Source organism: Lampetra fluviatilis, chromosome 20 (genome assembly GCF_964198595.1).
Source record: "Lampetra fluviatilis chromosome 20, kcLamFluv1.1, whole genome shotgun sequence".
In the NCBI taxonomy this organism is placed as follows: domain Eukaryota; kingdom Metazoa; phylum Chordata; class Hyperoartia; order Petromyzontiformes; family Petromyzontidae; genus Lampetra; species Lampetra fluviatilis.
Genome location: NC_136294.1, coordinates 11655346 through 11667808, shown reverse-complemented (window position 1 = coordinate 11667808; position 12463 = coordinate 11655346). Strand labels below are relative to the sequence as shown.

The 12463-nt window shown below is 46.6% G+C and overlaps 1 protein-coding gene across 2 annotated transcripts in view; it reads left to right on the top strand.

Moving 5' to 3' along the window:
- The window catches only part of LOC144937966 (calcium-activated potassium channel subunit alpha-1-like), a 156172-nt gene that overhangs the window by 123812 nt on the left and 19897 nt on the right, over window positions 1–12463 (top strand). For both annotated transcript variants that reach the window (XM_078865619.1, XM_078865620.1), the window contains exons 16-19: window positions 851–922; window positions 2829–2915; window positions 4755–4831; window positions 11100–11216. In XM_078865619.1, coding sequence (XP_078721745.1) covers window positions 851–922; window positions 2829–2915; window positions 4755–4831; window positions 11100–11216 — 353 coding nt within the window. The remainder of the gene's footprint in view (window positions 1–850; window positions 923–2828; window positions 2916–4754; window positions 4832–11099; window positions 11217–12463) is intronic.

Below are 12463 nucleotides of genomic sequence, written 5' to 3'. Positions count from 1 at the left end.
TAATTCAGGCTGACTTATGAATGGTGTATAATTACACTAGAGTCCTGCGGAGACTGCTGGTGGTTATTACGGGTGCCGCTGACCTGGTTTTCACGGAGTTGATTGCTCATTTCCTTTCGTGTCTAATAGCGTGTGGAGGAAATTACCAAAGTCAGTCATTTTCTGTAATGTGGGTGTGAAAAACTCAAATCATTAAATGAGTAGGCCATTATTATATTCCAAGCGCATATGTGGAAATAGATACTTGTGAATCCACTGCTAAATGAAAGCCTCCCCATGGCATGTTGGTCATGCGGTTTGTTTGACCTTACTTCACTGCGGTTTGCAGTGCAGGTCGCTGTACATGGGAATCCAAGACCGGTTCCACTCGCCAATTATATTATCAATGGCCAGGATTAAAACTGATCGCTAAGCTAAGAGCACAGTAACTACTGCGCTACCATCCCCAGGATCGATGTCAACATGACGGAAGGCTTTGATGCCATCACATCTCAACAATGCTCGTCAGATCCTCAGCTGCCACAGGGACCTTACGGCATTAGAACGTTCTATTGATCACCGACTCGTGGAGACCACGGCAGCAGTGCCTGCCTCAGAGTCGCTCGCTTCGGCACAGCGCCAGAGCCTAGACCAGAAGCGTTGGTAAGGTAGGCCATCGAAGGATGTCAGTCAGCCTTGAGCCATCACTTCCTGTGCGTTCTCCTGCTCGCATGCGATCACTGCCGTAAAGCAGATTTGGGAGCTGAGCGATGCTTCGTGCGGTGATGTGACACCGGTGAGGTGACACTGATGCGTGTTGCTGCATCACGCAAACGTGAAAGGGATGAGTTGGTGTCGATGTCGTTTTCAGGCTGTGCTTTGTGAAGTTGCGGCTGTTGCTCATTGCTATTGAATACCGCTCGGAGCACAGCTACGGCAGCAGGTATGTGCTCGAATGCTCGCAGGGATGGTCAGATCATTACTTGGCCTGAGCACAACATGAATTATGAATGCTTTTCCATTATTTCTGACTAATTGGCCTGTGGCTGCATCTGTGGCATTATATAGTTGCTGCCTGCTGAAATGATATTAATTAATTTCATGAAATTAACAGATAAGTGCATGGTTGAAGCACTTCTCAATATGCAGATTTGGGTGTTTTTCCTGCCCTGTTTTAGGCCCCACCCCCTCCTCTTTGGGACCCGCCCCCTCCTCTTTAGGCCCCGCCTCCTCTTTAGGCCCCGCCCCTTCCTCTTTAGGCCCCGCCCCTTCCTCTTTAGGCCCCGCCCCTTCCTCTTTAGGCCCCACTCTTTCTCTGTAGGCCCCGCCCCCTCCTCTTTAGGCCCAGCCCCTTCCTCTTTAGGCCCCGCCCCTTCCTCTTTAGGCCCCACTCCTTCATCTCTAGGCCCCGCCCCCTCCTCTTTAGGCCCCGCCCCCTCCTTTTTAGGCCTCTTCCTCTTTAGGCCCCACCCTCTCCTCTTTAGGTCCCACCGTTCCTCTCTAGGCCCCGCCCCTTCCTCTTTAGGCCCCGCCTCCTCTCTAGGCCCCACCCCTTCATCTCTAGGCCCCACCCCTTTCTCTTTAGGCCCACATCTTCCTATTTAGGCCCCGCCCCTCCTCTCTAGGCCCCACCCCTTCCTCTCTAGGCCCCTCCCCTTCCTCTTTAGGCCCCACCCCTTCCTCTTTAGGCCCCACTCCTTCCTCCGGGCACAACTTGGGCTTGTTTTGGTCTCGTTTTTAAATGCAGTGCCGCTTTTTTGTCTTGTGAGACTTGGCGACTTTGAGTGAGACACAGGGCGGTGGTGGGGGTTGTGAAAGGGGGTGGCACTGCGCATCAGCAGCAGCAGGGGTAGGGGTGGCTCGGCTTCACCACAACGATTACCAAAATCTGTCTTAGAGCGGCAATATAATAATAGATTATTAGTGGTAGAAGCATTTGAAAATAATATCACAACACATCGTCAAAAATAGACCAATCACTATGTCTATTGACGACCTATTGACCACACGCCATGTCCCCGACATTGCCATGCATCCAAAGCCGGCATACACTGGCGATCCTGATGTGCGAGGGTATTCCACACTCGGTCCAGATGTAAATCAGCCCACACCTGAGTGGCTTCATGCAGAGTTTGACCACTTTGTTAAGGAAATTGACCAATCTGAAATGGAACTTTAATAACATTCCTTTCGTGACTACAGCTAGCGAGGTCGTCTTTGAAAGGAGAAATAATTACTTTTTTTTTGCTTTTCTGGTGATGTTTTTTACTTAAGTGAATTAAAATCACATCTGGAAATTCACGTGGAGGTTCAACCAGCGTAAACAAAGACTCAAAACTCGAACACGGAGGCTGGCCCACGATAGCGCTGCCTATATTGAAGGAATAACTCTAACCGTGACCCTTTCACTCGCTGCATGTGCTGCATGTCTCCTGAAAATGTGTGTGTTGTGGTTTGCGCTTCCCTCGGAACTCACAAACACATTCATTCAGTTTCGTATTTACAAGTGAATGCTGCTGTACTTGTACGAACTTACGTTGTATTGCTGAGGTGGGTATATGACTGTCGGTGGCTACATGTTTGTACAACGATCTTAGAAACCCCAGTTCTATTACTTGCCATGTAGAACACCAGTGGAAATTGGTATCCGAGGTCTCCTCTGGGCCTCACCGATGTTTTCTCAATGTAAATGTGTGCCAAGCACAGTTTGATGCGACATCTGCCCTGGGGAGATAACGCCAGCTGGGCATTCATGGTGCCAGCTGACATCACTGCCACCTGCTCCTTCCCCTTGTGTGAGCACTTGCCCCAGCAGTCTAATCGTTACGGTCTTTGTGTCATTGCGCCAGCATCCTTCTCAACCCTGGCAGCCACGTGAAAATACAGGATGGAACGCTGGCATTTTTCATCGCAAATGACTCCAAGGAGGTCAAGAGGTAGGGGGGGGGGGTCCCACATTCGACACCTTTCTTACAACACAATACAGACGCTGGATTTATAGAGGGTCGAAATGCACAGGCGCTTTTCTGCGACAGTGCAATGAAGGGAACCTGCACATCACGGGAGGAAAAGGAGGCACGTGTAATTTTTGTTTAAGACAAAGAAAGTCCTAATATAACCTTTACCCAAGAATACAGCCCTAGGTCCAAGAGACCAGGGTCTGATGTAAGTGATGCACCTGTTAGAGGCTCTTGCATGACCTTATACAAGGCGTTTAATGTCATATAAATCATAAAGAGATCAACAAGTCATTCTTTGTAAGCAAAAATAGTTTTTGCAAACATCTTTCAAAGCTGACCACTGTGACATATTTGTTGCTATTTGAATTATTTTATGTTTGATTTTTGGCAATACTTTTCTTAAACTTAGATAACATACCCTCAATGATCGACAGGATCTTAGATAACTTATTTAATATGCTGTATCGTCAAATTATCAAGAACATATTAAGTCATGCAATCAACAGGTATTAGACATATTCAATTATCAAATAAAAATATAAATATGCTGCACTTCAATATGCTGTTGATTATCAATTGCTTGCACCTACTAAATCGACAATATATACACGAAATATATTGGTGGTGCGTTCGAATGCTCTGGTCTGGTGGCCAGATACACACATGCAGCTAAATATCGCATGCTCTTTGTTGGCACGGTTGGTTATATCGTTACGTTTCCATGACTTTTAAGGAACCTACTTTATATATCCTAAATTATCGGCAGCGTCGTAAGAATGAAACGTACTTAAAATGTCGTCGTTAATTGAGGATTCATGAAATAATTGTGCGGCATGAAACCCTTTCCTCTTCCGAGACGTCTGCAAGTTGCAGGGATTGAAGATAACCTGCAGCAACACACTGGTGTGCTGAACTAGGAATGAATTGACAAACCATACTGATGGACCTTGTCGGGTGGTGGCGGGTTTAACGACACATTCATATTTACGCAATCTCACCCAAAAAACCTGGATTGTGGATATTGGTCGCGAAACCCTGCGTGTTAAACTATCTATTTGGTGTTTGAACATCTTAACACCTGTTTTATTGCCAAAAAGGGTAAAACCTATTCTTATTTTTCATATTTTGATACTGGCAAAAAGGTCCCATAGATATGTCTCCATGTGTTTATGAGAGAAAAAAACCTCTCTTTTGGATCATATTGGTCACGAACGCCTACTGCTACTGCACCATTGTTTCAACCTCCATGCCGGGAGACTGAACTGGAGGCCTCTGGAAGTTCAAGTGTGCTGAGAAACAAAGGCAGCATCGATCGTTGTGGGGGGGGGGGTGTAATTAAATTACGTGGCAATAAACCATGTGATTTCAACGGAAAATAATCAATAATGTTGGCAGATTTTTTTTTTTGGTATCAAATTTATATATTCCAAATATATGAAAATCATAGTTTTGCTACGTTCATATTATTAACATTGAAATTGTTCGAGTTAATAGTTTGCTGTTTACATTTGCAGCAATGTTTTCTCACGTTCTTAATGAACAGTATTCATTTTTGTTATTTCCCACTCAGCTGTAGTTGATTTTACGTTTTCGTCTGCGGACTTTGCTTTGCATATTCATTTGCTGGGTTTATTTTCGTCGGTATTTTTTTGCGAGTGAAATGTTTGTGCACGCTACTTTTGCGTCACACTCGCCTGTATCCCGTGTGTACTCGGTGGGCCGTCACCGGGTTCTACATTATCACTCACCGAATCTTGTGTGCTCTGCTTACGATACTCTCTTACGTTTACTCACCACGACTGTGGAACCCTGCAGGGCGTTTTACTATTGCAAAGCGTGCCACGAGGACGTGACCGACCCAAAGAAGATTAAGAAGTGCTCCTGTCGACAATGTGAGTCCATCGCACGCCTTGCTCCCAGAGGGAGACTCATTCTCGCCGCACGAGTGTGGCAGTGTAGTGGGTGGCGTGGTGGTCATCGTACCGCGCCGCCCCGGGTTCTAGTATCGTCAATGAATGTTACAATACGAGAGACAATCAGTATTAAGCGACCTGGCTCAATCTCCCCCTTGGTTTGTTTCGGCCTGAAATGATGACCGGATGTGGTAGCGCTGATATTTGCACTGGGGTGCTTGTCCACGCAACCCCTCCTTGTTGTGTGCCGTTGCGGATGTTAATTGGCCGTCCAGCTGTCCCGGCAGCTGACAGAACGACACGGCTTATCCGTGTGTTGGTCAGCAACACGCAGGAGGGCACAATCCTTGACAGTGCTAAACGCAACATCTTATATTTACGTGTCGTTAGAGTCTTTCTCTCGTCGAATAGAACTACTGCTATTTACTCTGCTATAGACCGATGGATGGAGTGCTTAAGTTATTATTTTGGTCGATGTAGTTGGGTTGACTTAGTTTTTTTTAATGGAAACAATAATTAAGTAGTCGAGTTATCTGCCTTTCAATATAACGTTCCATAGACCAATGCGTTGGATTTGACTGTCCTCTGATTATAGATGTGACGCGTTTATATCTCACACAGGGGTAAGTTGACTCACGTCAGGACCTAAGGCACAGAAGGTCACTTCCAGAATGGTCAGAAACAAAATTCTGTCCCGAGCGTCACCAAATCTAACGTGAAATCATGAACCACGGGATGTCCATTTGCCAAACTGAGTACGTGTCGTGGTTCATTGGAAAGGAATCAGAACTCCAATTTTGACATACACAGACGTGAGTGAATCGATGGGATTTTTTGATACCGGCATCAGAGTAATGAAATTGATGCCCTGTCTCGCGAGAAGGCAGTTCTTCACACGGCGTGCTGCCGTCTTCTTCGTGGCCACAGCTTGGAGGAGTGACATTCGGTCCTCTTGGGAATCTTTGTTCTAACCCTTCTCTGTCCATTCGTCCGACATGTGCCACAAGGTTAGGGTAACTTTAAATTGAAAGCTTAGCAATTGCATGAACACACACAAAAAACACATTTTGATTGAGACCTTTTGATCCTCTTATGTTGTGAAATTGTGTTAGACACTGTTAAGTTGGATTCTCATTGGCTTTTTTGCCCGGACGGTGTCGCTAATCCTCTTTTCACTTTGCTAAACCCGTAGAGTCCAATAACAATAATAAAGTGCTGTTATCGTGCGAAGTACAAGTCAACAAAGTGCAAAACAGAAAGGCTCCATTCTTTATTTCATTCCTCGCACCTAAGCCTTCCCTGTTGTGCTTCACTCGGTAGCTCATGCAGTTCCACAGATAATTGCTTTGACAAGATCCAGTATTAAGTAATCAAAGAATAATACGTACATTTGGTTTCCCACACCGACATATGGTGTGTAAGAAGTTCAACATGCGTACGTACATATCCACGCCAATCTTATAGCACAGAGGCTATCGTGAAGGTGCTACGGTTAAACGTTGTAAGCTTTTACAGAACATTTCCGTCTGGAGGCTACTGCAGAACTGGTTAAGGATTAGTGACAAAATCACAGACAATGGCAGTGTGCACCATGCAGGTGGCGTTGGGCGTCACAAAAAGTGTACAGGTAGGTTATTGGGTGGGTGAGTGAGTTGGTGGGTGGGTGGGTAAGCTGGCCTAGACACTTCAAAACTGTGGGGATCTTACCTTGACGTCTCGTAGGACAATCAGGTCACCGTGTACTGCCGACCGGCATTGATGATGACTGGCATAGGCAGAAACTGGCACCACATCGTAAAATATCAGCCAGATAGGGGGGATGACATTTTGGTGTAAACACTTGTGGTTGAGAGTGCACGGCTTGCTCTGCTGTAGCGACAACCAGTGCGACTCATCACTAATAACTGTGATAATCTGCAGGTGACCGATTAGCAGCATAGCATTCAGTGTATTCGCCACTGAGCCAGCTTGCAAAATCATCTGTGATTCTCAGAGCTTACCGCAAGGTCTAGAACAGTTTGTCACCTGTCACGGTGGATACTGAACATTTTGTGACATCGTTCACAAGAGTTAAAGCCATCGCATGCTGCATCATAGCTGAAAATGAGAAATTTGCCCACAGCTAAAATTACAAAGCAATAAAGAGGAAGGTGCATGGCCATTATCACGGGCATGGGCTCTTCCTATGGGAACCTTATTTGCCAGTAAAAATATGATAATTGGTTTTTTACCCTTCTATCTGGCAACAAAACTGACACCTTTTTACAAGGAGTCATGTTTGCATAGACCGCAATACCTGCAGTCATAATACAAACAAAAGAACATAACTCTGATAATGTGCACTGTCCTTGAAGTTGATTGGTCCACACCCGAGACAGCTTTCCTTAGATGGGTTGGACCAGATGACGCCAAAAGGCGCCTTTTGGCGTCATCTGGTCCAACCCATGTGAGACTAGGCTCGAAGGAAAGCTGTCTCAGGTGTGGACCAATCAACTTCAAGGACAGTGCATATTATCAGAGTTATGTTCTTTTGTTTGTATTATGACTGCAGGTATTGCGGTCTATGCAAACATGACTCCTTGTAAAAAGGTGTCAGTTTTGTTGCCAGATAGAAGGGTAAAAAAACCAATTATCATGGGCTCTTCCTTTCGCACGTCTCTTGTTATGCCGTGGAAATGCATTTCTCGCCATACACTTCATGCAATAAAAGACCTTTCAACACGTTTTCCAGGATTTACAATAAAGGCCATTGACAATCGTTAATGAAAAAACGCATTGCAAAACATCGGCCCTGCTTGTAGGGTTACATATGCTGTGAAATGGTAACATTCCACCAGCATGCAGCCATGCCACGTGGCTTGTCCTCAGTGTAACATGGCGCAGCATATACGATAATGGGGCTTTACCATTCCTTGCCTTAATTTCAGTGATCAGAATGTTTACTCTTGACTTAAAGCTTTTGTGACTGTAGGAATTCATACTCTTTGGGTCTTTTGGTAAAGTCACGTAAATAGAAAAATAATAATGTCTTTTTTCACCTGAAGACGATTGCTTGTGTTGCGATCGAAACGTCGTGATTTTATTTTTAATGTTTACTGTTTAGCCGCTTTAATTCCCTTCGTGCAACGTGATCGAAAATTGGGATTCACGGTCCCCGCAGGTGTCGTTAAGAGATCTATAATCGGATTACAGGTCAGCATGGGTCAGCACGGGTCAGCAGCGCCATTGGTCGGTGATAAGCACAGGAGGGTCTGCGTCAAATCCACGAGCCTCTATCCACTGCTCGCTGACTCTTCACGCAATGGTGTAGACATAATGTTAATCCTTTAAGTCTGCCTTTACGACTGCACTGCTTACTATAATAGGATCAGTTGGATCATCATAGCAGCTGTGATGAGTTCTCATTCACAAAAATGTTGGGAAGCAGCCACCGCTTGACAATTTGCATGGCAGCTAAGTCGTGAAAATGAAATGACTTAACTGGTCACGCATGCCTGATGGGCAACACCATGTATGTATGTTGAACTTCTTTCGCACCGTACATAGCCAACCATGCTAATCGGAAGTGCGGGGAAGGGCAACAAACTCAATATACACAAAAACAGTTTTAAAGAAATTAGTATTCAATCTAGATTATTTAAAAGTGCATAGTTGCAGTGGCTTCCTAATATCGGAAGGAAGAGCATTCCAGATAGCCGCAGAAGAGCATCCGAAAGCGTGCGATGCAGGTTGGTTAATATCGGGTTGTGGGGCTTTGTGGTGGGCACGACCAGCATGGCATGGGGAGGTCGCCTCATCCAGCAGAGGACTGACAAGAGGGCTGTACATATACACGTGCCGGTTTCCCTCTCTTTATGCAGTTGATGCGTTCCAAAATAAAAGGCGCACAACGCAAAACCGCACGAGACAGCCGCCTTCCGAATAGCGCACACAGTACACACAGTACACACACACGCGATGTGTCCCACGTCCGAACGCATAGCCGCATGTGGAGTGAATTCAAACCATGCATAACGATTTTTTTGGGTATAAATCGGTTAGTTGCATATACACGAAATCGCACAGACCGACCGCACTTAATGCTCAGGAAACCTGAGTGCCCACGTGACTAAAATGCACACCAGGTCTCCCTTATAAAAACAGATATCGTGTCTTAGAGGATCTCTTAAAGGTAATGAATTGCATCGACCTGCAGCAGAAAATGTGTCCAACGGGATTCGTTAACGCGTCCTGCCGAATAAAATTTCTCAGGCAGGAGTAGCGGTGGGAATCAGTAACATATATAGTAGATATTAACTAACCCGTAAATGATTAATGTGTCTCATAAGTGTAAAATGTATTCATTTCTGTTCTCTCGAGGGTCGTTTCTAAACAGCCTGCAGCAAGAATATTGTCATGATTTTATTCAAATGGTACTTTGTAGTTTTTTTCTTGTTACTGGAGTTATTTTTTATGATTTATTTTGTGCTTGGGAGTTGTTTGAAAACTTCCCCCCCCCCCCCCAAAAAAATGCCATACTAATAATGTTCATATTTTCTAATTATTGTTTTTTTTCCCCACAGGCGTTTTATTGATGGCCTAGTGGTGGGTTTTTTGTGTTCATTTTGGAACATTTTGGGACTCTTTTTGTGCTTTTTTTCTTGAAATGATGCATTCAGAGTTTGTGCAAAACCACATTTGGTAAAACTTGTGGTGGAATCTTTCCTCTCTCTCTCTCTCTGTCCCCTATCCCTGCCCTCACAACCTTCTCACCTGCCTTGATAACCCCTCCTCCCTACAATACGACCCCTGTCATGCTCGTATTTCCACGCTGTCCCTAAAACCCCCTGACCAACACCTCCCTCCTCATGGCACCCTTCATCTCGACCATTACACGTGAGACGTGTTCCTCCTCACGCCTCCCACTCATCCCCCACCTGCCCCACTTCTGCAACACACCCCTGCACCTCACCATTACACATCACCCCTACACCACAACCCACCCCTTCACCTCACCCTCACAACACATCCCTACACCTCACCAATACACCACCAAAACACCTCACCCCTACCTCACCCTTACAACAAACACATCATTACACCTCACCAATACACCGCACAACATACCCCTACACCCAGCCCCCACAACTCTCCCCTCTGTACACCTTGTCCGTAACACGTTACCCCTCGTGCAACTCACCCCCTACGATTCACCTCCACACCTCGTCAACTCGCACTACACCGCCGCATCCCTACACCTCATCCCCATGCCTCACCCCTCACACCTGGCATCTTTTCACACCTCCACCTTCGCACCTCACTCCCACGCCTCACGTCCCTCACAACCCCCCTCCCTCTCTCACCTTTCACACCCCTTACCCTTCACACCTCACCCCACATACCTCAACGCTGCCCCACGCGAACCACACCACGCCTCACCCCCTGCCACCTGTTCAACCGTCACACCTCACCACCTGCCACCTGTCCAACGTCACACCTCACCCCCTGCCACCTGTTCAACCGTCACACCTCACCCCCTGCCACCTGTTCAACCGTCACACCTCACCCCCTGCCACCTGTTCAACCGTCACACCTCACCCCTGCCACCTGTTCAACCGTCACACCTCACCCCTGCCACCTGTTCAACCGTCACACCTCACCCCCTGCCACCTGTTCAACCGTCACACCTCACCCCCTGCCACCTGTTCAACCGTCACACCTCACCCCCTGCCACCTGTTCAACCGTCACACCTCACCCCTGCCACCTGTTCAACCGTCACACCTCACCCCTGCCACCTGTTCAACCGTCACACCTCACCCCTTACCGCCTGTCCAACTGTCACACCTCACCGCCTGCCACCTTTTCAACCGTCACACCTCACCCCCTGCCACCTGTTCAACTGTCACACCTCACCCCCTACCACCTGTTCAACCGTCACACCACCTCACCCCTACCACCTGTTCAACCGTCACGCCTCACCCCTGCCACCTGTCCAACCGTCATACCTTACCCCCTGCCACCTGTTCAACCGTCACGCCTCACCCCCTGCCACCTGTTCAACCGTCACACCTCACCCCCTATCACCTGTCCAACCGTCACACCTCACCACCTGCCACCTGTTCAACCGTCACGCCTCACCGCCGCCCCTGACGCCACGCCGCTCGCCCCTCGCATCCCTCACCCCTCGCCACCCGCTGCCCCCCACTGCCCCTTGCCTGCTCGCCCCCCCCCTCACCACCATCTCCACCGCCACGCTGTGTGGTCCAGTTAAGCTGACCGTGTGCCAGAGGCTGCGCCAGGTGTGGTGCCCGGCGGCCACCGAGGCCGACGCCCAGGTCTGGACCCAGGCCCCCGCGCCCCCGACCCCCAATCACTTCGTCCTGTGTAAGTGTCTGCACTGAGCTGGCCCGCAGCGGATCCGCTCGGGGGGAAAAACAACGACTGCCCCCCCCCTTCCCCGAAGTCCGGCGTCTTCTGTGTGTGTGGATGCGCGTGCGTGTGTTGCACATTTGTGTACGTCTCCGTGTCGTCATTCCGGTCACCCACATTGTGTTGCAGTATTTCACAAAGCTGCCCGCGATTTGTTACCCTTGTCATCAGCCCTTGCTCTCCTGGTAACAAAAAAAACCCCAGAGACCCCCATTGCATGCCCCCTCTCGCCTGTCTTCTCTTATTCTTATTTCTTTCTTATTTTTTTTGTGTTTTTACTCATTCACTCATTGTCTTCTTCCTCACCTGGCCACAACTGTCGCATGTCAATGCACGAGTTGGTTCGCATCTGAACGCTAATTTTATTTTGCTAAAAATGCACGAACTGCAACCTTGCTGGGTTTTGTTTGCATCGCTTCACTTTCGAACTGTGGGGGGAAATCTTTTTTTGTCATCTTAAGCCGCAATTTTTTTTGGCTCATCGTTGTTTTTTGTTAATCAACATAACCCCCCTCCCATAAATATATATTTTTTACTGCTTTTCCCATTTGAATTTTATTCCTCTGTTTTTTGTTGCAATTTGTGATTGCATCTCATGAAAACCTGCAAGATAATTTTTTTTATCTCAAAGTTTCTGTTTTTTAAACGATATATTTTTGTCATCGACCATGAACAATTCCATTTTGTCAGAAATCATTGTAATGCACACTTTTAACGTTTCTCAATTTGCAATGCAAACGCAATAACACCAAGTAAACATCGACATAATATATGAATGCAATTATAATATTGAGTATGCATTTGATAATTATGAGCTACAAACATTAATTCAAAACGTGGCTGTTGACAAAAGCAGATTATGTCTTCGTTATCACGGATAGCCTTCTCCAAAGTCAAGATGTACGCATTTACTCACGAGCTCTACTGACAGGAATTGGGATATTTATATCTACATATACATTTAAAATGCTATGCATTTGTGCTGTACAATATTTGTATGCAATATGAAATACAATTTAGTAATGTTTATATGAGGCAATGCAGCAGCATTCCATTGTGTAGATCAACACAGCCTTGAATAGCCATGCAGATTGTTGACATGACTGTCCGATAGAACTTTGCAAATATAGCCTCGGATATGATTAATGTTCTATCTTTTTAAACTGGGGAATAATTATGTTGTATCGAAACGTGGGATACAA